A 25,683-nucleotide genomic window follows, 5' to 3' on the forward strand; every position below is an offset into this window, starting at 1 on the left:
AATGCAACTCGGAAATCCACTTTCCCCCTAAACCAGAGGAGTCACAGCAAGCTAAAAGTCACGAGTCCTGCCCCTGAGACGACTGAGCACATGAAGGGGTCACGGTGCAGACGGGAGAGCAGATCCAGCCAGTCAGGCCTGAACCTGACTCACCACTTGGAAAGAGGAAAAAACTTAAGGCTACACCTCCGGCCAACAAGAGCTAAGTTCCAGACGGACGAAATTGAAAGTAGAAAGTAAGCCTTTAGAAGAACCAGAAGAAAACTGAGCAAAATACTGTTACGCTGAGCGTGGGGAGAAAGAGCCGAGGGCAAGGAGCAGGACTGATAACTCCAGCCCTGGGGACTCCAGCAGCCACATGGAAGTGACCACAGTCATGTCCAGCCACGAGCAGTGCGGGACATCTGAACCACAGAGGAAAGGAGCAAAGATGTGGATAGCAAATCATAAAAAAGAAAGAACGCTCAGTAAATAAGTACAAAGACATTCAACCTCATTAACAAACCAGCCCTGTGACACCTTGACCTTGGACCTCTAGCCTCTGGCACCATGAGGAGACAAATGTCCGTTGCTTGGCTGCCTGAGCTGACTGAGACACACCTGAGTGACCAGGAAGAGCAGGTGTTTAGACGACAGCCGTCCTTACCAGCTGAGGGCCATGGGTGCTCTGCCACCTGTAAGCACTGCCCGCCTAGAGATCGGCCCCCAGACCTGGGGCTACTGACACTGCAAGGGTTAGCACTGAACAAAAGGCAACCTCCGCTCCCCAGGTGCTCCTGGCCGCATGTGCCAGTGGCCACCACACTGCAGCACAGAGCACCGACCACCGTCACAGAGGCCGTTTGGACTGGCCATCTACACAGGTTACAAATGACAGAAACAAGCACCTGGAGGCCACCTGAGGGGAGACAGAGGCCAGTGAGCGATGCTCAGGGCAGGATACATGTCTGCACTGCAGTCCTCGGTGCAGGGAGCGCATGGGGACGGGGGCGCCAGGGCAGGACGGCAGGCTCCCCACATCGGCTCCGCTTTACACCACTGAGCTCATCACGTGTATCATTGTGAACAAACACGCAAACAGACCACAAAGCCAGTAGGTCGCCAGAGCTGTTCACTTCCTTTATGTGACATGTGTCAGATAGCGCTTGTGAAAAGGATGGGCATCCAGATTTCATACCATCAAATAGTCTAAAGATACGGAAACACAGCCCTTCTCAGTGATACAAACTGCTCACATACCTAACTCGACAACAAAAAGCCAATCTGATTAAAAATAGGGAGAAGTTCTGAATAGTCATCTTTCCACACAGATGGCCAACAGGCACATGAAAAGACGCTCAGTGTCACTCATCACCAGGGAAAGGCAATCAAAACCACAGCGAGATATCACGTATCTGTCAGAATGGCATCATCAATGAATCAACACACAAGGGCTGGTGAGGACATGGACAAAGGGGAACCCTCGTGCACTGTTGGTGGGACTGCAAATTGGTGCAGCCACTGTGGAAAACAGTATGGAGGGTCCTCAAAAAATTAAAAATAGAACTACCTTACGACCCAGCAATGCCACTTCTGGGTATTTATCTGAAGAAAACGAAAACACTAACTCGAAAAGATGTCTGCATCCCTATGGTTACTGTAGCGTTATTTACAGCAGCCAAGATATGAAAACAACCTGGGTGTCCACTGATGGATGAATGGACAAAGAAGATGCAAGGCACACATACAATGGAATGTCATTCGGCCATGAAACAGGATGAAATCTTGCCATTTGTGACATGGGCACACCCGGAGGGCATCCTGCTAAGTCAGTCAGACAGAAAGACAAAGAACATGATCTCACTGTATGTGGACTCTAAAGCAAACCAGGCTCACAGATACAGAGAACAGTGGTGGTTGCTACAGGCGGGGGTGGGCTGAGCCGGGTGAAGGGATCCAAGGAGCAAACTTCGCGTTACAAGGTAAGTCCTGGGATGAACGCACAGCGTGGGACTGCAGCGAGAGTGCTGCTTTGTGCATCTGAGACTTGCTAAGACAGCAGATCTTAAAGGTTCTCATCACCAGGAAAAGAATTTGTTAACTGTGCGTGGTGATGCCCAGGAGACTCACTGTGGTAGCTGTTTCACAACATGGACAGACATCGAATTGTCACATTGTCCAACTTGGACTAGCACAAGGTCACATGTCAACTCTACCCTCAGTCGGACCAAACTGGCCGTCACCTCACGCGGCTCCTGCTGCAGGCTGAGCGGATGGAGGCAGTCTCTCCCTTCATTTTCAGACGTCTCTTCTAGCCCCACGCCAGGTACACTACAAGAGAAGACAGGTCCTGACAGGCCGGCACGTGGTGCTCCCACAGGTGACCTCTGCCACCCTGGCTCTGACCACATGAGAGAAAACGCCCCCAGCTCCATCCATCGCAACCCTGCTTGTGTGTCAGGGAAGGGACAGTGGGGCTGAGTGAGCTGTGTCTGTGATGGTGGCCGGAGCCAGTGTCACAGCTGAGGGGACCCTGAGGCAACAGTGGCTTCCCACGACCTGCGCCTCCGGCATGTTGCCATCCTCGGCCTGTTGCGTGAGTCAGATCAGCTCCCAGCCCTCACGATGTTTTGTTTCGAGGCCGTTAGCCTCCATGGCACCAAGTCACTGACCGGAGCAGACAGCAGTTCGGCCCAAGGTTTCCGCACGTCAAAGGATTAAGATGAAAGCTGCTTCATTTACCTTATTTCCTCAGACTCCAGAAGAGTGTCCTCCCTCCGCTCCTGCAGCCGCTGCGGTGACTGCGTCGGGCACTCCTGGCCACTCCTGTCAGAACACAGCAGGAGCCGCTCCAGCCGGGAGTCGTGCTCGCTCTGCTGCTGCTGCAAATCCTCCACGCCAGGTGCTCGGGCCGGCGGCCACTCGCGCAGCTCTTAATGGGACGAAATTATGCCATCACTTCAAATGAAACACTAGGGGAAATCGGGCCACCCTGAAGAACCTGGAGTGCAGGGCGGGGGTAGAATTCTGAGCCTGCGACATGACACAGGCGGCCTCCACAGGGAGGTGACCCACAGGCCTCAGGCTGGAGGGAGAAGCCGGACAGACTGGACGCATTCACCAGCGAGCAGCCGGCAGGTGCCATTTCTGCTCTTCTCCTAACTCCCTCGTCCCAAATCACATTTCCCCAGTCAGGGCCAGTACCGGCCTCAAAGGCTCCGTCAGAAATGAGCGAGCGGCAGAGAAGCACGTCTGTTTCCCTCCTCAGCGGCCCCTGACCGCCCAGGAGCACAGGCCGCTGACACAGGTCCCTAAAGGGCCCAGGTGAGCAGCCTCCAGGGAGGGGCTACAGGCGTGGGGCTCACAGCCTCAGCTGTCGCCCTCCCACATGGGATGGAACTCATGGGACCCATGCAGAAGGCATCCCTGTGACCCCGGGCACCGGCTCAGAACTGCATTTCTAGCACGCTCAGCCGCCGCTTCCAGGCAGAGGGAAGCCTGCACCTGTGGGCAGCTTGCTGACCTCCCACTTGAGGGGCCTGAGGTCCCGTGGGCAGACGGGTGGGCTGCTCAGCATGAGACCAAGGCTCCACCTCAGGCTGCAGCGCCCACAGCCGGGAAGTTCACGAGTCAACGTGTCCACTGCCACAGCCACCGTCTGGTCTGCGCCAACAAGTGAAGCCCGCATTCTGGCTTCTGAGGGTCTGATGCCCAACACGGGGCCCTTACCACTCAGCTCCTGCTCGTCGGTCCTCGTGCACTCAAGCTGAGACCACAGGCGCCAGTGTCCCTCTTGTGACTCAGCCTTCAGCTCTTCCTGTGATGCCTGAAGGTTCTGCAACCAGAAAGGAAGGTACCGGTGAGACACACTGACCGAGCCTAAGGCTCTACGGCCTCTCCTCACGCAGGACACAGGACAGCAGGTGCCCTCCTGTGCCTCGGTCCCATCAGGGAGGGACATGTGCCCTGGCCCTGCCCTGGCCTCGGCCTGGGTGCAACAGCTGCAGGGCCGGGATACAGGCTCCTGCAGGGCTCCAAGGACTGTCCCTGCTCAGCTGTAACCTGTGCACAGGCCACGACTAACTGTATCTCCTGCTTCACTCGTTTCTCAAGCCCGTGCTTGGGCTGGTTCTTGGGCTTGGTGTAAGAGCACTCAGGTCTCAGAGAAGATTGGGCCACGTCACCCATGTTCTGACAGCGTTTCACGGAAGAAGAGCTTGATGCATAAGCTGCGGGATGTTACTGGTGACCTTTCCTTAGGAATGTCTTTAGTAAATGTGGTCAGAGCACGTGTCTTGACAGCCCTAATGTTTCAGGGGCATTGGACAGGGCAAGAACACGAACTCTGTGCAGACTGAGTATAACTGGTGCTGTCCTCAGCCCACCCAGCAGTCTCCTGAAACCCTGCCTGGCATCTCCTATGTGACCGCACAGGTTGCTGGGAATGGCCTACCTGCAGCTGCCCATCCGCCAGCTCTGGGTCCTCCGCGTGCCGGCAGTACTGGGACCCCAGGTCCTCCTGCAGCCTCTTCACGGTGGCCTTCTGCTGTGCCTGCAGACTCTGGAGGGACACTGGGGAGCACAGACCACTCAGTCTGCAGCCTCTGTCTTCATCCGCGCAGCACGTCTCGGTAGTGACTGCAGTTGGCACTGAGTACCACCTCGCGCTGGCGGCCCCAGACTCCTTGCAGGCCCTGCTCAGCAGCCCTCTGTCCTGGGAGGGAGGGAGGGGTGCAGGCCAGCAGGCCAGCACACAGCCTCTTTGACCGGTGGGTGTCGGGTAACCGGCATAAAAAGGGAACAATCCCGCTACTGCTGCTCGGGTAATGCTTTAATAATGGAGTGTGCAAAACCGCCTCTGGAACAGGTTTCGGGAAGGTTCAGGGACCTGAGGGACCTGTGCCCACAAGCGGAAACCCCGTCCCTCCTCACGGGGGATCACGTGGGGGGGGGCACATGCTAGGCGGCATCTGAACACTCATGCTCAGTGGCAGCTGGCAAACCACAGGGCGCTCACTCCATAACTACAGGGAAACCAGAGTCCCTTCTAAACTGCTCACCGCACTCTCACGTGTCACACGCTCATGTGTCACACACTCACGTTCAGCCTGATTTTTGGCTTGAGACATCTTCTCCAGCCCAGCTCTGAGTTCTGCCGATTCCCTCTTAAACTGGCTCCGTAAATTCTCCAGTTCTGCCTGGTGCTTTGTAGATAACTCTTGGCGTAGGTTCTCTAAGCATAAATCTCTCTCGGATTCCCAGTCTCGCTTCAGAGTCTAATTTAAATAATCAAAAAGGAGACTATAACCAGTGGGGGGTTATCTGCCATAAGAAGAATTTAAATCACACGTTCGAAAACTGGGCAGTCACCCCCTGCCCAGACCAGACTGTCACCACAGGAAACTGGCTCCAGATTTCCAGTCGGTCCCCGTCTGCTAAAAGGGACAGGACCGGAAGTACTCACAAGGCAAACAGCCAAGGGAAAGAAACAAGACCACCTGCCCATAAACAGAACCTGTCTATGAACATACAGCACGGGCGCGTGGTCACTCTTTCAGATTCACGCGTCCGTCCCCCATGCAGACCGGGTGTGCTACAGAGACGTCGCTGAGCTCTGCGGGCAGGCCGGGCTCTGTCCGGGCGCCCTAAGAAATGAGTTCCGCCTGTCCAGTTCAGACGGGCAGGCTGAGGCACCAGCCTCCAACCCGGGACTGATGGCTGTCCTCCACCAACTGCCTGACCAAAGCGGCCAGAACAAACGCTCACCTGCCCCAACACCACACGTGTCCCCTATCGTCACCCGTGTCCCCAGACATCACCCACTTCTTCTACCACCACCAGCACCAACGGCCCCTCCACAAACATAGCCCTGAGAATGGGACTGTCCAGGAGAATCAGAAGTTCCAGTGAAAGACTTCCTCAGGGAAGAACTAATTGTGTTATACTCGAAACACAGCTCTTTCCCCCAAAAGGGGGTGTGGGTGGGAGCAGCAGGAGAGTGGCAGGCCATGCGGTGTGGTCAGCACTGTGAACGGGGCCAACCACGGACCTCACAGGCGAGGACCCTGCGGCCAGGCCGTCCCCCCAGGCACACCTCTCCCTCTGAGGTCCCCAGGCGCCCCAACACGCTCCCCACACGTCTCGCTCAGTCCACACCCTGCGTGAGGACAGCAAGGACCACTGAGAAAAGCAGATTTAGGAGCAAGGGCGTCGTATGACACAACAAGCCATTTGCCAATTTTAAACTGCACAAGAAAAAGAATACTTCACCTCTGAATTTTGACAATGCGACACTTTTTGAAACTGCCTGGCTTCTGCCTGAGCCAAAGTGGGGGTTTTAGTGTGGGGCTCCAGGGTGGCGGGATAGGGAGAAAGGGAAGAGCACTGTGTACGCAGAATGACGTTTTCTGATCATACACACCTCTGTTATCTGGGCATTTTTCTCCGTTTCTGATTGTAACTTCTCCTTCAGCTCAGCTGCAAGAAAAACAGTCGCTCAGTCCACCGCGTCTCAGACTTTTCCACAATCTCCTCCCCCAGGAGATAAGAGGGTTCCCAATGCCCACTGCCCCTCAACAAAAACACCCTCCAGCATCAATGGGACAACCGGACACACCTGTGAGGGAGCAAGAGCATGACGATGTCTGCTTTAATTAACAAATTATATTCCTGGCCAAACCAAGGCCAGTGGGCCTCCCAGCCAGCATGACAGGCCGGTGAGCTCGGGGGCTGCACAAGTCACTGAGGACGCTGAGGCCACCTCTTCCTGGTGGGACCCCAGCCTGTCCACTCCACATGGGGCCAGATTCCAGACAAGGAGTCGGAGCACAGGTAAGCTAAACCAGGGAGAGATGTTCTAGGGCGCAACAACCCCCAGCCCCGAGGGAGGCCGCACAAGGGCAGAGGCCCAGGGGTTGGGGGCGGAGGACCAGGACACAGCTGGCCTGGGGGTGCGGGCGGCAAATGTGGCCTGAGAGGGGGGTGTACACCTGGCAATCAGGGCGCCAGGCAGACATGGCTGGAGCCTCAGGAAAGGCCAGGGTGCAGCTGGGGAGAGGTGGCACCAGGCGGCAGCTAATGCCATGCATGCAGTGAGGGCAGCCTGAGCAAGTCCCGACTTAAGGCCAAGGGCCGCTTGCCACCCTCTGAGGACAAGTCCCACCCCAGCCGAGCCTCACGGAGCAGAGGGCAGGTGTGGGCCGCATGGACTCATTCTCAAGTGTACCTGGAGGAAACAGCATCGGAAGGGGCCTGAGGCACACCATGTTTTGTATTTTAAAAAATAAACAAAATGAGGGGCGTAAAACGACATTATTTCCGTTTGTTTGAACCCACATGAGGACACGTGGGACGGCACAAGGACCTGAGAGTGCTCTCCAGTGGGGGTGGGCCCACAGCTAAGGAGCAGGACTTCTCACACTGCCAGAGCCCGCCTGGGGCCCTCACAGCTCAAAGGAGAACCCCAGCAGGTAGATAAGCAGGTACCCGTGCCAGCAGAAAAGCGGGGGGCTGCTAACGGGCACAAGCTGCCTTTCGGGGTGATGAGCGCTCTGAACTCGACTGTGTGATGTCGGCACAAGTCTGTGACACACACAAGCCCACTCAAGTGTGCACTGTAAATGTGTGTACCACTGCTCGGTGACGCTAGGGTTTAAAAACCCAGTGTTTACAAAAATTAGTGAGCACTTTAACAAAAAGTGTACCAGACACGTTAAAATGAAAACATGAAATACATCTTAGATGTAAAGAACTTGGGGTTGGCCAGAGAATCAGGGGACAGGAGCGCCGTGGGACGTGGGGTTGTGTCCATGAGCATCCAGGTAGGCCAGACACCGTCCTGCCAAAGGTGCAGAGACAGAAACCTGCAGCACGAGAGCAAACTACCTCCAACAACATCATTTCAAGTTAACACAAGCTCACTGGACAAATGGACGAAAGGCAAGGGGACAGCAGAGCAGGAAGGACATGCGGAGCCCGCCGGCCAGGAGGCCCAGGGGCCAGTGCCCGGAGCAGGCGCCCCATGGGACACGCCACGCAGCTGCGCGCGGGAACGCCTCGCCCGGGGCACCTCTGCAGGCCACCTGCTCCCCCACGTTTCCGACGGCGGCCAGCAGGCATGTACCTGTCTCCTGGTGGTAGCGCCGTGCCAGCTCCTCCAGCTGCAGCTGCTGCCTGCTGTGCAGCAGGGCCAGCTCCTGGGCGTGCCGGCCGTTGAGCATGTCCCGCAGCTCGGTCAGCGCGCTGTCCTTCTCCCGCTGCAGATGCGCCTGTGCCAGCTCCAGCCGCGCCACGTGCATGTTGCTCAGGCTCAGGCGCAGCGCCTCCAGCTCCAGGGCGGCCGCTGGCTGTGGGGACATGGCAAGCTGAGGCGGCTTCCCGTCCCGCAGCACGGACACACATGGAGTGGGATGAGCAGCGGATGGGGGACAGGCTGGCCGTGCAGGGAGGGTCCCTGGCACCTGGCCCGAACTGCGGTCAACAGGTGTCCACAATGTCACTCCCTCTCAAAGGCCCCACACGAGACGTGAAAACAAAACCAAGCAGGAAAGCAGACGCAGCCAGCCTGCCCTGCACGCCCGTCCACTCCGTGACAAACCTCTCCCACCTGCCACCCCCAGATCCCAAACCCACGGGCCCAAGTGAGAATCGTGAGTGCCCGGGTCACCTGGGCCAGCAGCTGCCCCTGCTGCTCCTCTGCTGTAGGTGGACGCCCCCCCGTCGTCCACCAATGCCCACCAGCCTCGTCCTCGGCTCGGCCCATCGACTCAGCACCTGCAGACGCACAGGCCCGTTCACACTCCTAGGGAAGGAAGGCAAGACACGTGACCCAGGAAATTCAGCCCCTGAAAACAATGACCACATGTCCTCCCAGAGGCGCGTCCATGAATGTTCACTCAGCACTACTCCCAGTTGCCAAAGATGGGAGCCACCCAAGTGCCCGCCGACAGGTGAGCAGAGAGCAAGAGGGGCGCCCACACACAATGGGTGTCACGACCTTCTGACCCACTACAATATCGATGAACTGCAAAACACACTCAAGGAGAGAAGCCAGACACACTGACAGCTCCCTCTGCATGAACCGTCCGGAACAGGTGAGTCCACAGACAACGCAGACTGGTGGTCACCAGAGTTTAGTGACTGCCAATGCAGAGTTTCCTTCTGGGATGATGCAAACAAACGTCTTAGATTTAGCTGTAACGGACGCACAAACTCTTGACTGTCCTAAAGCCACTTAAGTGTACAGTGAGAAGTGCTGCATTCTGTTCTGTGCATTCATTATGTCCCAATAAAACTACGGAAGAACATGAGGCCTGTTTGAGGGGCTCAGTGTCAAGTCGGAAGCCAGACGCAGGCCAGCTGAGCCTGTCTGCCCTCCAGTCACTGCGACAGAATATGACACTGTGACTGACTGCCAGCCAACCCCTGCCCCCGCACACTCTGGGTACGAGGCCACCACACACAGCAGGCTCTGTCACTTCCGGGGAAGGTCAGGGCAAGACAGAGTGGCGCCTGCGTGGAAGGCGACCTTCTCTCCTCACTGTCCAGGACAAAAGGTCACAGGGAGGGCCACCTGGGCTCACTCAGAGGGTATGGAGAGAGGCCTTCCACGCAGGGCCACTCTGCCACCAGCCCCTATGCACCCAGTTTCCACGCTGAGAGCAAGGGGGCCCTTTGGAGACTGAGTCCTCTCTGTGGTCTGGACGTCCTCCTCTGACGAGGAGCACCCCTGAACAGGAGAACCCTGAAGAATACCTCTGTGAGCAGCTCAGGCTGGTCGGGGCGATCGGCATCCAGCTTCTGCAGCCTCGCTGAGTCCTCCGTCCTCGCTGCAGCACGGTCCTCCGGCTAAGACGGGAAAGGCGGGGAGGGCAGTCACAGCAGCGTCCAGCGGCAGCCTCAGGCCCTCCAGCCCCACACCTGCTCAGTCTGCCCGGTCTGCCGCCAGCATTCCCAAACTCACCGCCTCTATTTGGCTCACTGACCTGGCACCGCTGCTAGCCTCCTGTTTGTGAACTCTGCTTCTCCAGTGCCCTTGGGGGCTGCACACGTAGGTACTCAATGCAGCCTTGCAACAAACTAGTCGTTCAGACGCATGCACATTTTCCAAGCTACTAGTTTCATAAGTTCAAATATTTAATCTTTGAGATTTTCCTCTACATATAATTTTCCTTAGAAATTGGTAGAAATGGTATTTTTAGCTTCTTACTGTAAGTTATCTCAAACTTTAAAGTTTTCCAATGAATTTTCTCCCAATGGCTTCTTCAACTGTAAATTCACAATAAGCTTTCAACCTGCTGTGCCAACTGAGCTGATGACGGCTGTCTGCAAAGCTGGGTGGGTCCACAGGACCGCGCTGGCATGTCAGCCGAAGGCACTTGCACACCCACATCGCTCACACCCTCACAGCCGTTCACTCGTCACCACTAACTCTGGGCCGAGGCCTGCTCGACCCAACCACAGTTGTCCAGGTTCTTTTCTGGGCAGTTATAACCACTCAAGGAGACTGACATTTCACAATTTTATTCTCTCTTACAGACTGGTCTTCCAAAGAACAATGAAAAAATCCACCTTATTAAAAAAAAATAAGAACATATTTTATCTTGCAATTACTCCATGGTCCACAAGACCCTGCTGTGTGTCTACGACACAGGATGGACTTGAGCGGTCTTGTTTTCCCTGTATTGTGATACTATTTCATCCTCCTAAGAATTATTTTCTCATACTCATCTGTTACTACCAACCATGCTAACAAGTAAAATAATGCGAAAACAGAAGGAGGGCGATGACCATCCTTCTTGGCTTCAACGTGACAATCCATTCAGGACTTTTCATCTTCCTCCCAAAATGGCAGAGAGAAGAAAGTCAGCAGCAAAGACTGTTCACAAACACACACCAGCAGCACTCAAGGCCACCGACAGCAAAACAAGTCTTCACAGGACGACACTCGACCGACTTTCTCAAAACCAGGAAGCAGTCAGAGAACAGCATGTGAGGACAAGGGGAAGTGTGGCAGCCACATCCAGCTGCTCAGCGCAGGAAGGACACCGATTCACGACGCTCGGCATCTAGAAGCCCCACCATCCCTCCATGTAGGGAAGATGAGGAAAATTTGCCCTCATTGGTTGATGTGAGCTTTTGTCTATTAGCTTTTGTCTGTTCCTATATGTGAGGTGATTTCTGTGCTGTGATCAGGGGTTGAGTAAATTCCCCCTTTGGTCTCATTCTCCTGAGCAGGGGAGATACGAGATGAGGTTTGCTGTTCTGTCTGTGCTGTGAGATGATAGTTAGCTTAGGGTTAAAGAAATTTTTGATCAGGGGTTGAGAGAATTCCCTCTTTGTGCTGCTGTCTGTTTCGCCCACATCGGCAGATGAAGTGAAGAGCTAGCTAAGTTATATCAGGACGACGTGACAGACACGTTGCCAGGCTTTGGAAGACCTTGGGCTGATGGTCCCAAGCAACAACAGTAGATATTGCTTATCCAGATGAATTGGCCGTTTGGCCGGATGGGCAGCATTCATATCAGTAACTGCCAGACCCTCCCAGAACTGGCCATTTCCAGAGGGGGAGGCAGGAACAGAGAGCCTGGCTCTAAGGTACATCTGAGAAAATATATAAGACAGACCTCAGCTGGCAGTGTAATTATTATTACAGTGGTACCTCGGTTTTTTTAACCTAATCTGTTCTGGAAGACCGTTCGAGTTTTGAAACGTTAAAAAACTGAGGCACGGTTTCCCGTAGAAAGTAATGCAAAATGGGTTAATTCATTCCAGAAACTTTAAAATCAACACCTAAAACTGCAAATTTAGCATGAATTTTATTATCTAATGATATCATAGATCTATAAAATTTATGGCGTTCGTAAACTGAAATGTTCGTCAACGGAAACATTCGGAAACCGAGGTACTACTGTATTTCATCATTTGGTCATTTGTCATTGGTGATTTCTCATTCTAATGTTTTGAAGACCTCCAGCAACATGCAGCTTACAGCACCAGTGGATGTCCTGACTTCCAGCCACGGACCAGGGGAGGGTCGGCTGGTTCCCGGCTTCTCCAGTGTTGTTCCCCATGGTTAGCCTTCTTGAGAACTAGTTAGCATCTAGAAAACTTGTATGCAGCTTGCAGCTTACAAGATCAGAAGACGTCCTAACTTCTAACAACAACAACAACAAAGGCAACAATAGCATTCTTGGGTATTAACAAGCAATGGTGTGGAAGACACCTGAGTTTCTCTCACCTACAGACCTGGCAAGGTTTTGAACTATGACTTTTCCAGTATTGTTCTCTCCCAGTTTGGTGAGCTTTTGGCATCTACTGTAATAATTATTACTCTATAGAGCTTATTACTGCTTTTGGATACTCTTTACTGATGTTATTTGTGTACTTAGCCAAGTGATTTTTGATCAATAGTAAATATATGTTGGGCTCTCTTAAACTTATGTGTATGTGCACTCCTTTGACATGACATTGGTATCAATGTATGTAGTTTCGTCTTAACCACCTTTACTTCCGGACATTAACATATTCTATGATTGCCTTTGTCTTTTGCTATTACGTGCTGCTAAATAAGTTGATCAGATAATAAATAACTAGCCCCATTCTAGCCTGTGTCCCTCGTCCTTTTCCCCTGCTCGTCATCACACTCCCATGGTGCTAAAAGCACACGTCAATACACAAAGATTTGTATCAAACTTTCTAACAGTTGTTTTAAATTGTTGCTTTGTCTTATTTCTGTAAATTATATGTAAAACAACTTAAAAGGACAAAAAAGAAAAGAGGGTCCATGAGACCCAGATGATAAATTTTTGATGACTAGTGATGACTATTTTTCCTGGTAATCCAGACGAATATAAGAAAGGAAAGTTCTGGAATTACGCTTCCTAAACCTTCTACAGCACTAGTTAAACCTCCAGCCCACAATTCGGTAAAGGGGATTTTCTTCCAAAATTCTTCACCACTGTGCGATTTGGGGTGGTTCTCTTACAAGAAATGGCCTCTCTTTATTTTGTTCACGATGCATAACTGAAAGGTCAAGTGCTGCTCTGCTGCCATTTCTGATTTAACTGCCAAAAATGAGGTGACTATCGCCTCGATTTAAATAAAAAGCTTCTCCGTCACACACTTCACCTAACAAGCCAAGGAAGATGACCAGATCCCGAATATTTACCATCAAGTCTCCTGCGGTTCTATTGTCCTTATAACCTCCTGAAAAACTCAGACCTGAACGCTGCTTACAAATATGCCTTATTTATATATTCTTAGACTTCCATATGTTTCTACATTTTCAGCACAGGGGAACAATTTACTTTCTTTATCCTAAGACTTCAGACTCTTTAACTGAAAGGGATTATCAAAATTATAATGTGTGGGATGGTGTCAGATGGTGGCTGGACTTATAGTGATTACTTCTTTAGGTATATAAATGATGAATAACTGTGGTGTACACCTGAAACTAAAATATTGTATGTTAGCTACACGTTAATAGAAATCTTTTACAGAAATTATGATGTGTGAACTTCTACAATTTTTGCTACAGGACTTTCCTTTTTTTTTTTTTTTCTTTTTGCTACAGGATTTTCATGTAGCCGTTACATTGTATTTTCAAGCTGTCACCTATCTCTGATTTTGTAGTCTTTGAGTTTTCTGAACCCAGAAAAGAGCTTTCATGTTAAGTTACACTAAAGAATGACTATCTCACCCAGCGAAACAGGCTTCATCACACAGCAAGCCCCACCCCACCCCCCACCAACAGGCCCGCCGGGGGCCGCCATCCAGGCAGCGGGCAGCACAAGTGGCACATCCAAGCACCAACTGCACGCTTTCCACTTCAGAGATTGTTTTTCAGTTATTTTTCTATTTCTAAAGAGGTTCAAAACTACACAGTAAGCACTCCAATTAGATTATTAAGGAATAAACTTAGGCTAGAAATCATCTGTATAGAAATTACCTATATTTACCTAACAGTTAATGAGCATTAAGGTAACAAGTGTATCAAATACAGTACACTTTTTGAACCAAAATTAGCAATTTATTATATGTTGGAAAGAATTACTATTTCACATATATTTATATTTTTATGTTTTTCAATAAGCTCATTAAACTCCACATGAGCACTAAACTTCACAAAATGGCCTGACATGGGTGAAATAAAACAGACACCCTGAATCAGGTTTAAAGCACTGTGACGACCTCAAGGCTCTTCAAGGACTCACACTCCGCCGACAGACAGGCCCAGCACCTGAGAGCAGGCTCCCTGGGCTCCGGCCGCAGGGAGCGCCAGGCGCCTGGGAACAATGCGCTGCAGCCTTCTGCTACTGAGCGTGGGACAGCGAACCTGTGCTGGAAGTTTACTTCTCAGAACGTTATTCTAAACACAAGATATTTCCTATCTTAGCACCACCTATACTTAGATTAAAGGCATTTTAAGTTCTCAGGAATTGTCATTAATTACTTTATAACATATCAATGGGCTGGCCCAGTGGCTCAGGTGGTTGGAGCGCCATGCTTCTAACGCCAAAATCACCAGTTCAATTTCTACATGGGCCAGTGAGCTGCACCCTCTACAGCTGAGATTGTAGAGCTCTCCCTGGAGCTGGGCTGCCATGAGCAGCCGGAGGTAGGTGTGAGGTGCCACGGGCTACCATGTGCCACCAGGAGTGGCCAATGGCCAGCGTGAGTGGCTGGCAGCCATTGTGAGCGACCGGAGACCGACTTCCTCAACCGGCGGGAGCACAAGGCTCATGATACCAGCACGGGCCAGGAAGCCCTAAACAACTAGACTGAGAAACAATGGCTTAAACAGGAGTGGGGGGGGGGAGGGCGGGTGGTGGAAGAAGGGGAAAAATTATTTTATAGCATATCAAAAAACTTTCTTGTTTTGATTGAACTCATCATGTGCAATTGTATGACCAGAGAGAAGGTCAGTAAAACATCTCCTCTTACAGCACCGATGGCACACCCCTAATTTTAACATACAACAGCCTCATCTAGAAATCTGATTCATAACTCAACACACAAGAGGAAGACAATGGGCCATCTTACACATGCTTCCTATTTCACCCATGCACATGAAAATTTTAATATAAGCATGTAAAATGAGGATGTAAACTAAAAAATAATCCGTGCTGCTAAAATTAAAAAAATTTTGAAAAATTGTGAATGTCTAGAGGAAAATCAATAGGCTAACTGTTTATTTTTTTAAAGCCTGATTATTAGTAATCTGCATGTCTTTCTCAAGAAGTTACAAGCACAATAGCAAATTAAACCAAAGATAATTGAAAATAAAAAATCACATACACTAAGAAAACTAAAGAAACATATACTACATAAAAGAATTGAGGCTATAATTAATTCTTTTATAAGAACAGATGATTAACTTGTGTTGAGACTGATTTAAAAAGGCACAAAGACTCATCATTAAAAAAATGAAAAGGGTTATCAACCCTGACGCCACAGACAGACACTAAGAAGAAAATATTCCTATGAACAACTTAATGCCCCAAACTGAAACATTCCATGAAAGGACAAAATCTGAGAAAAAGCACAACTGAACAGTGAGATAACTCTTAAGTAAATTGACTCTGTAATAAGAGCCTTGATACAAAGAAAACTTCAGTCCCCAATGGCTTCGAAGTCTTAAACAAACTCACCCACAGCAAAGGACCCCGCTCAACTCAGCTCAGTGTGTGACGCCAGCATAACCTCAACACAAAACCCGACAAGAAGGGAAAACTACGGGTCACTCTCGCAGAAACATGTGCTTTGTCTGTTATCAACTGAGCTGATCACGTGACTTTTACCTTTTAGTCTGTTAATGAATCACTGTGATTTTTTTTTTGAATTTTTGACCAATCTTGCACTCCACTAAAATACACTCCACTCCAGATTTCCACTCAAGATGGTGGAGTACATAAGCACTGTGCTCACCTCCTCCCACAACCACCTCAGAAAATTACAGAACCATTATCAAGAATCGTCCGGAATCTTGCTGAGCTCAAGTTCTACAACTAAGGACATACAGAAGAAGCCACCTCGAAACTGATAGGAGGGGCAGAGACGCGGAACAGGCTGGTCCCCACATCTGTGTAGGACCATTAAAAATAAGGAGGGTATCTCGGCAGCGGAGGTTGCCCACGGAACAAGGGGCCCCAGCCCCACACCAGGCTCCCCAGTCCAGGGTGCCAGTGCTGGGGACGCTGGGGAGAGAAGTCCCCATAACTTCTGACTGTGAAAGAAGTTATGTGAAAGCAGAGATTGTGGATGCATGAACCAGAGTATGGCTGGAGTCCCAGGTGTTCCTCTTAAAGGGCCCACACCCTTGCTGACAGACTCACTCACTCTGAGCTGCAGTGCTGGGACAGCAGCTCGAAAGGTGACAGAGACACACAGGGAGAAACTAAGTGGTCTGGCTTCAGGGTGAGGGCTGGAAGGGCAGCTTTCTTCCAGAGAGAAGTGCTGGCAGGAGTCACTGTTCTTTTGTTGAGCCCTCAACCCTCCCAGTGTGCCACACGCAGACGGCAACCACGTCTGAGTCACTATGACCTGGCTAAAACCGTTCATTAGCTCCACCCAACTTACACGCTCCCCCAAGCCGCTTCCAGCGGCTTTTCTATACAAGCAGCCTATCTTGGCTCATGCTGTGGATTTCCTTAAAATCTCAAAGGTTCACAAACCACAAATGAGCAGCACCTGGCCTCAGCGTGTCCCTTACCTCTTGCTGAGCAACCCCAAGCCCAGCACTAGCGGCAGCCAGCCTCAGTTCACAGTTCACAGCTTGGCCTCTCCCAGGACTGTCCTAAGCAGCCCCAGGGCTGGCACGCACAGTGGCCAGCTTCAGACCCAGCCAGAGCATCACCCAGCCACCTCCAAGGATGACACACCCAAAGGACAGATGGGGCAGGCACCAGAGCCCTGCTAAAGCGAACCCTGCTCTGTAGGGTCAGCCCCTGCACAGCATCTCCTCTACTGCAATCACCCCCAGTCCTCACAGCCAATCAGCCTGAGGGTCAATCCCTCCCACTGATGTGCAAACAGCAACCAAAGCGCAACTACAACAGGAGAACACACACAACCCACACGAGGGACTCACCTGGAGCACCTGGCTCTGGTGACCAGGGAGACTATGCCACTGGGCCCCACAGCACACCTACTACGTAAGGCCACTCTGCTAACACCAGGAGGCATAGCAGCCCTACCTAATACATAGAAACAAACACAGGGAGGCAGACAAGATGGGGAGACAAAGACACATGTCCCAGATGAAAAAAGCAGAACAAACATCCAGAAAAGGAGCTAAACAAAAAGGAGAAAAGCAATCTATCAGATGCAGAGTTCAAAACACTGGTTATAAGGATCCTCAATGATCTCAGGGAGAACTTTAACAAAGAGATAGGAAACATAAAAATGGAAACAGAAAATATTTTTTTTAAGTCAGAAATAAAGAATACAATAATGGAAATGAATAATACATTACAGAGAATCAACAGTAGATTAAATAAAGCAGAGGATTGAATCAGCAATTTAGAAGATAAGTTAGCAGAAAACACCCAATCAGGACAGCAAGAAGAAGAAAAGAATCCAAGTAACTGAGGAGAGTTTAAGAGGCCTCTGGAACAACACCAAAGCGTACCAACATGTGCATCGTAGAGGTACCAGAAGGAGAAGAGAGAGAGTAAGGAATTGAAAACCTACTTGAAGAAATAATGACAGAAAACTACCCTAACCTGCTGAAGAAAATGGATATACAGGCCAAAGAAGCATAGAGAGTCCCAAACAAGATAAACCCAAATAGGCCACACCAAAACACATCATAATTAAAATGCCAAAGGTTAAAGAAAAAGAGAAAAATCTATAAGACAACAAGAGAAAAGCAGTTAGTTACCTACAATAGAGCCCCTATAAGATTGTCAGGGCCCCTATAAGATTGTTTCTCAACAGAAACATTGCAGGCCAGAAGGGATTGGCAGGAAATATTCAAAGTGATGAAAAGCAAGGACCTTCAATCAAGATTACCCAGCAAAGCTATCACTTAATCAAAGGACAGATAAAGAGCTTCCAGACAAGAAAAAGCTAAAGGAGTTCATCACCACCAAATCAGTATTACAAGGAATGTTAGAGGCACTTCTTTAAGATGAAATAAATAAATATATACATATATAGCAAAAATATTAATAAATGGGTAATAACTATATGCCTATAAAAAATTGCTTTCAATGTAAATGGTTTAAATACTCCATTCAAAAGACACAGGAGGGTTGAATGGATAAGAAAACAAGACCCTCACTTCAGAATGAAAGACACACACACACTGAACATAAAAGGGATAGAAAAAGTTATTTCATGAAAACAGAAACAAAAACAAAAAAAGCTGGGTAGTAAGACTTATATTCCAGACAAAGTAGAATTTACCACAAAGGCTATAACAAGAGACGAAGAAGGATCCAGTAATCCCACATTTGGGTATTTATCCAAAGAAACCCAAAAGACTGCTTCAAAGGGACCTGTGCATCCATATGTTCACTGCAGCATTGTTTACAATGGCCAAAACATGGAGACAGCCTGGGTGTCCGTCAACAGATGAATGGATAAAGAAGAGGTGGTACATATATACAATGGAACATTGCTCAGCCATAAAAATTAATGAAATCTTGCCATCTGCAACAACATGGATGGACCTATAGGGCCTTGTGCTGAGTGGAGTAAGTCAGACACAGAAAGACAAATGCCATATGATCTCACTTATATGTGGAATCTAAGAACAAAATAAACCAACAAACAAAAACAAATTCATAGATACAGAGACCATTTTGATGGTTGTCAGATGGGCGGGGGGGGGGGGTTGAGGGGATGAGTGAAAAAGGGGAAGGGATTAAGAAGTACAGATTAGTATTTACAAAATAGTCGCGGAAGTGTAAAGGATAGCATAACATTGTAATAGCTATGTATGGTGTCAGATGGATACTAGATTTATTGAGGTGATCACTTCAAAAGTTATATAAATGTCTAATCACTGTGTTGTACACCTGAAACAAATATACTGTATGTCACCTACAATTGAAAATTTTAAAAATTATTTTAAAAAGTAATAAAAATAAAATACACTTCATTCCACACCCACCAACTCTGTTAAAAAAGAAAGGGGGGGGGAAGAAAAGACTGTCAATACCAATCATAGACAGACGTTAGGCAACAACCACAGCTCCCATAGGCCACTACTGAAACTATAAACTGAACAACTCTTTCACAACACAGTTCAACGTATGCAAGTTGAACATACATAGATACATAGTGACCCAACAATTACATACCTACTTATAACACGAACAGAAACATGTTCACAGGTACACAGAGAGGTTATGAGGATGTTCATAGCAAAGCCAATTAATAGTGGAATCGACAAACTGAGATAACATTCACACAGTGAAATGTCAACTATAGCTCTTAACATGGATGAACCTCATAAACAAGACGTTGGAGAAAAAGGTCCGGATTCAAGACACATTTACTAGGTAGGTTATTCCTTTTATTTAAAGTTCAGAAACTAGCAAAACTAAATGATAGTTCTAACAGTCAAGGTACTCCATACACAAAAAGTAACTTGAGATGGATCTTATACTTAAACGTGGAAACCAGACCACAGCTTCAAGAAGACACAGGAGAATATATTTATGATCTTAGGACTAGGAGATTTTGGGGGCAGGACAATAAGCACTAACCACAGGAAAAATTGCTATTTCAACTTCATCAGAATTAAGGACATCTGCTTATCACAAGACACCATTAAGAAAACAACTAGGCAAGCGAGATGGGGCAGGGGAGGGGACATTCACAGCACATATATCTAACAAATGATAAATATGAAGAATATTAAGAACTATAAATCAACAATAAAAAGACCAAAAAAATTAGTTAAAACACTTGCCAATGATGGGGAAACTGCCCTTAAAATGGTTCCCTGCAACGTGGAACTGAGCTAAAATGGTGGCCCAAGTGGAGAGAGAAGTCCCCAGCCTAAGCCCCAGCCCACTTCCGCATAACCCCCTCCAAGCCACACCTTGAGCCAATCACCAGACGACATGTGCCCCTTCCCCGACTCAAGAAAGTCCCCAACCCATAAAAACCTTCTCTAAACCTCGCTAAGGGCTCAGTCTTTTGGGAAGGATCCCGCTGAGCCCGCCGGCATAATAAAGCTGACTCTCCTAACTCTCAGAGTGCCGCTTGGGTTCTTTCCGGGCTTGGATTCTGCAACACCAAAACAGCAACATCCAGACGCTCACCAAGTAACATTGACAACGCTTGGCATCCAATCAAAATTTATTAAAAAGGCCAAAATGGTGGGAAATGTGACCAAAACTAAGAGAAAAATAAGCCAATGGAAGTATACCAAAAAAATGACAGAGGTGATAGAATTAGCAAAGACATTCAAATACCTATTATATTGATACACAGTATTTAAAGGAAAACATGAATATAATGAGGAATGAAATGGAAGATTCAAAATATCTGCAACAAGAAAAAAATGCACTACATTGCATTAATAGATTATACACTGCAGAAAAAAAGATCAGTGAACTTAAGGACCCAGCAGCAGATGCTCAGAGAAACAGACTGGAAAACATCTTTAATAAATAAGCAAAGCCTAAGTGACCCACAGCAAAACACCAAACAACCTGAGGTATAAATACTTGAAATCACTGAAGTGGGAGAGATGGGAGGAAATAGAAAAATTATTTGAAGAAATAAAGGCCAAAATTTCCCAAATTTGATGAAAACTGTAACTCAAAATTCCACGAAGGTCAACAAAGCCCATGCAGCATAAACACAAAGGAAACCACAGGGCACATGTGGTTTGCCACAATGTGGCAACTCATTGCCACAATGAGACAATTCGCAATCAGATAAAAACAAAAATGTCGAAAGTGCTCCCCGCAAAAGGAAAAGAGTCTGCAAGGGCGGCTGCCTTCTCTTCAGAAACCATGCCAGCTGGGGGCCAACGGGACAACAGGGTCAAGGTACTGCAACGCTAGCCGGCCAGGCTGACATTCCATGTCCAGCAAAAGCATCTTTCAAATATGAAGAGTCATTTTCAGACAAAAATAAAGAAAAGCCAAGAAAATTCATCAGCAGACCTGCACTACCCAAAAACTGTGAATAGGATTCAGGCTGAAGGAAGAATGATACCTGACCAAGCTTCAGTCAATACAAATAAAAGCACTGCAATCAGTAAACATGTCAGAAGACATAAAAGACCAACACTTCTCATATTACACATGATTTACAAGAGAACAGGCTGTTTTAAAAAGGAGAGAGAGAATGTCCCTGTACTGCTGTGGGGAGCCTTCCAGAATACAGTGAGTGAGTGGGAAAAGCAGATGCAGCGAGTATGGGAAGCGGGGGCCGCTGCGAGAGGTGAGGATAAGTATGTGCACGTGTTTGCCTCTATGTAAAAAGAAGTAATGAGAAGAAAACCTAATTGAGACACAGCAACACGTTCCTTCCCACTCCCCCACATCGGCTTCGGCCCTCTCACAGGCTGTCAAAACTGGTGAAAGAAACCACTTGCTATGATGTTTTGGGGGTCAGACCCAATGCCACCCAGGAAGAATTGAAAAAGGCTTACAGGAAACTGGCCTTGAAGTACCACCCTGATAAGAACTCAAATGAAGGAGAAAACATTAAACAGATTTCTCAAGCTTATGAAGTGCTCTCTGATGCAAAGGAACGGAATTATATGGCAAAGGAGGAGAACAGGCAATTAAAGAAGGTGGAGCAGGTAATGGTTTTGGCTCCCCCATGGACATCTTTGATATGTTTTTTGGAGGAGGAGGAAGGATGCAGAGAGAAAGGAGAGGCAAAAATGTTGTACATCAGCTCTCGGTAACCTTAAAAGATTTACATAATGGTGCAACAAGAAAACTAGCTCTGCAAAAGAATGTGATTTGTGACAAATGTGAAGGCCAAGGTGGTAAGAAAGGAGCAGTAGAGTGCTGTCCCAATTGCCAAGGTACTGGGATGCAGATAACAATTCATCAAATAGGACCTGGAATGGTTCAGCAAATTCAGTGTGTGTGCATGGAGCGCCAGGGCCATGGGGAAGGGATCAGTCTTAAAGATGGATGTAAAAGCTGCAATGGAAGGAAGATAGTCCAAAAGAAGATTTTAAAAGTTCATATTGACAAAGGCACGAAAGATGGCCAGAAGATAACAATCCATGGTGAAGGAGACCAAGAACCAGGACTGGAGCCTGGAGATGTTATCATCGTTTTAGATCAGAAAGACCATGCTGTTTTCACTCGACGAGGGGAAGACCTTTCCATGTGTAAGGACACACAGCTGGCTGAAGCATTGTGTGGCTTCCAAACGCCAATATCTACTCTTGACAACCGAACCAGTCATCACCTCTCATCCAGGTCAGATTGTCAAGCATGGCGGTGTCAAGTGTGTTAAATGAAGGCCGATTTATCGCAGACCATATGAAAAGGGTCGCCTGATCATCGAGTTTCAGGTAAACTTTCCTGAGAATGGCTTTCTCTCTCCTGATAAACTCTCTTTGCTTGAAAAACTCCTACCTGAAAGGAAGGAAGTAGAAGAGACTGATGAAATGGACAAGGCAGAACTGGCAGACTTGGATCCAAACCAAGACGGTGCCACTACAACGGAGACGCATCTGAGGATGATGAACGTCATCCTGGGGGTGGTGTTCAGTGTCCGACCTCTTAACGGGGCCAGTGAGCAACTCACTGCTGGCTCTTTATAGGCAGTAGTGAATGAGGGAAGGACTGCAACCACAACATGCTCACTACTTGCCACTGTTTTTGTTTTAATATTCAACTACAGTAGTGTTTTAAAAGTTAAATGAAGAATAAACTTGGGGGGAGGGGGTGGTAGATGAGGGTGGTAGATGAGGTTTAAGGGGATCAAATACATGGTGATGGAAGGAGAACTGACTCTGGGTGGTGAACACACAATGGGATTTATAGATGATGTAATACAGAATTGTACCCCTGAAATCTACGTAACTTTACTAACAATTGTCACCCCAATAAACTTTAATTAAAAAAAAAAGAATAAACTCAAAAAAAAAAAAAAAAAAAAAAAGAATACCTAATTTAAATGGTAACCTAGAAAGCAAAGAAAGAAACAGGTTCCAGGGGAGAGACATACAGTAATCAGATTATCTGAACACACTTGCCTATTAATTCTGGAACCACATCAACGTTTTACATAATTATAAAACAAAATTAAATAAATGGTTAAAAAATCAAAAACATGAAAATAAAACAAACAAATATAACTATACAGTAAGTTGATGGCTTAATCACACATGGCAGAATTATTTCAAGTGACTTTGAAACAAAATAATTTGACTGCACGTCCCTGTGGGGACAAAAGGAGAAAAACATCTGTAAAGAAATCATAGGCTGCTTCCGAATCATATGGTTAGTAACAATCCCGGTACTGGAAAACGACAGAGAGAAAAGCACATGGCAACTATGTCAATGTTAGGAACGTACATGGGTAATGATAGATTTTTTCAAACTTAACCAGAAACTCTGTAATCCTAAATTACGGACATGAAAATATCAGTATTAACTCATAAACTGTTAAAAACAAATCCTAACTAGTCACTGAAATGACCTACCACGTTTCCCTGAAAATAAGACCTCGCCGACAATCAGCTCTAATGAGTCTTTTGGAGCAAAAATTAATATAAGACCCAGTCTTATTTTACTATAATATAAGACCAGGTGCACTATAATATAATACCGGGTATAAGACTGGGTCTTACATTAGACCGGGTCTAATATAATATAAATATAATACCCGGTATAATATTATATAGTATAAGACCAGGTCTTATATTAATTTTTGCTCCAAAAGACGCCTTAGATCTGATTGTCCAGCTAGGTCTTATTTTCCGAGAAACACGGCAGAAACAGTGACTCAGCCAGTACTGACGAAATCCCCCGAGTCCAGATCAGGTTTCTAAATACTATTTCCCACTAACAGAGCCAGCTGTCAACAGCCGACTCCAGGCCTGGGGCAGGACATGTGCATGTGACCCGGAACACTTGCTACCCAAAAGCCAGGACACCACCATGGCGACGGTGGTGGGTCACACTGAAGATGCTCTCATTAGCCAAAGATGGGAAACCCGAGCGTCATAGGACACACTCAAGGCAGCTCATGTCCAATCCATGGAAAACAGGCGGATTTACAGTGGTGCTTAAGAAACCCATTCCACAGTCACACTTGGAGAAGCGCAGCAAAGCAGACAAGTCACTATTTTTCAAACTGATGAACAAGGGGAGAGAGCCGAGCATTTACCCTGCTTTTCTATTACACACTGTACCCGAGGGTAACCAAGCAGCTGGTGAGACAAACCTCTCTTTATAGAAGAGTCCAAGTAATGAAGAAGGGCGGGATGGCAGAATTGAAGTATTAGTATTCTGCGCTCACTGATGAAGTAACAGCTCTAGGCAATGATCCGCACTGGCTGCTAAAACCTGAGATAAAAAGCTCGTGAGAAACTTTCAGGGGACGACCTTGAAGACAGGACCTGAAGTTGCTGAAAGTCTCAACAGCACCAGACAGACCACTAGGCATCCTGCGCCTTCTGACAGAAATGCACAACTACGAACTATTCTTGCCACTGAAACTGCCACCATCATCTGATCAAGCCTCCAGTCTAGATCAAAGGGCCAGTTTACAGACACCGTGGACCAGAGACGGGGTGATGCAGGAATTTTCCCAAGACACTACAGGGATGCCAACAACAAAATGCAAAAGGTGGCAAATTCTTCAGAATGAAAAAAACGCCCTAAGGTTTCTTCAGCAAATACACTGCAAAGGAATACAGACATGTCAATCAAAACGCCCTGTGTGGGACTTCACTTCTGGAAACCTTATGAGCAGATGTCCAAGAACCCGACGGGGAACCATCCGATGGCCATGTGTTTAGGTTATGATTACCTTTAGCTCGTCAAAGTGACAAGAATTGTCTGGAAAAAGCTTTTAACAATACTCGCCCCTTGCCCACCATTTTAGAAGCCAGTGGACAGGAAAAGGGGGTCTTTGTCACTTGACCTCTAGCCAAGATTGGTGCTGAGGAATTCTGTAGACAATAGTGAGCCAGGCAGAGGCTCCGGGCAGAGAAACCCAGGCACAGGTCCTTCCCAGCATTCATAAACACAAATCGTGAACAAAACTTTCACTGTGTGAGCATGTTCATCTTTCTAGAGAAAAAACCCACGCATCTCACCAGCTTCTGGGTTTAAAAATGGTGCTTTAAGTGGAAAGTTACTACCTGCAGTAAATTACCTCATAAACGAAACAAAATGTTTGCTTTGCCTTGGCCATCTGCCTCCTCAGTCATTGGATAGTCAAGTTCTGCGAAAGCACACTCCACCCACATTTCCCACCCATCCTCCAGGTGAGGGGTTCTACCTTCTGTGGTCCTGATGGGGTGATGCAAAATGCAGAAAAGAGTGAAGGCACATATGCCACGGACAGCCAATCAAGGGAGCTATAAAGGCTCTGAATGCACACAGACAGCTTTACGAGGTCAAAAAGATACACTAGATTGGTGGTCTGATTAGACTGCAAAAGGGGGGAAATGTTAAAAAGGAACCTAACTGACTTATGGTAGAAAATACAAAAACACAACCCGATAACAGACAAGCCCAACAGTCACTGTTGCTAACG

At 48.0% G+C, this 25,683-nt stretch overlaps 1 protein-coding gene and 1 pseudogene across 14 annotated transcripts in view; one reads left to right on the forward strand and one right to left on the reverse strand.

The window, feature by feature from the left end:
- The window catches only part of PCNT (pericentrin), a 111,758-nt gene that overhangs the window by 79,551 nt on the left and 6,524 nt on the right, over window positions 1-25,683 (reverse strand). For 10 of the 14 annotated variants that reach the window (XR_012492119.2, XR_012492102.2, XR_012492108.2 and 7 more), the window contains 9 exons: window positions 9,733-9,825; window positions 8,645-8,779; window positions 8,102-8,324; window positions 6,401-6,456; window positions 5,081-5,255; window positions 4,433-4,551; window positions 3,709-3,814; window positions 2,722-2,911; window positions 2,196-2,310 (listed from right to left, as the gene is read on the reverse strand). Coding sequence is in view for 11 of the 14 variants with exons in the window: in XM_074320047.2 (XP_074176148.2) it covers window positions 2,196-2,310; window positions 2,722-2,911; window positions 3,709-3,814; window positions 4,433-4,551; window positions 5,081-5,255; window positions 6,401-6,456; window positions 8,102-8,324; window positions 8,645-8,779; window positions 9,733-9,825 (1,212 nt within the window). In the remaining 3 variants the exon portion in view is untranslated. The remainder of the gene's footprint in view (window positions 1-2,195; window positions 2,311-2,721; window positions 2,912-3,708; window positions 3,815-4,432; window positions 4,552-5,080; window positions 5,256-6,400; window positions 6,457-8,101; window positions 8,325-8,644; window positions 8,780-9,732; window positions 9,826-25,683) is intronic. The other 4 variants (XM_074319981.2, XM_074319934.2, XM_088794200.1 and 1 more) reach the window with 1 other exon arrangement.
- On the forward strand, window positions 20,266-22,943 carry LOC109437702 (dnaJ homolog subfamily A member 1 pseudogene; annotated as a pseudogene).

The sequence above is a fragment of the Rhinolophus sinicus genome, chromosome 17 (assembly GCF_057876585.1).
Source record: "Rhinolophus sinicus isolate RSI-liver-muscle chromosome 17, RSI-T2T, whole genome shotgun sequence".
Lineage (NCBI taxonomy): Eukaryota > Metazoa > Chordata > Mammalia > Chiroptera > Rhinolophidae > Rhinolophus > Rhinolophus sinicus.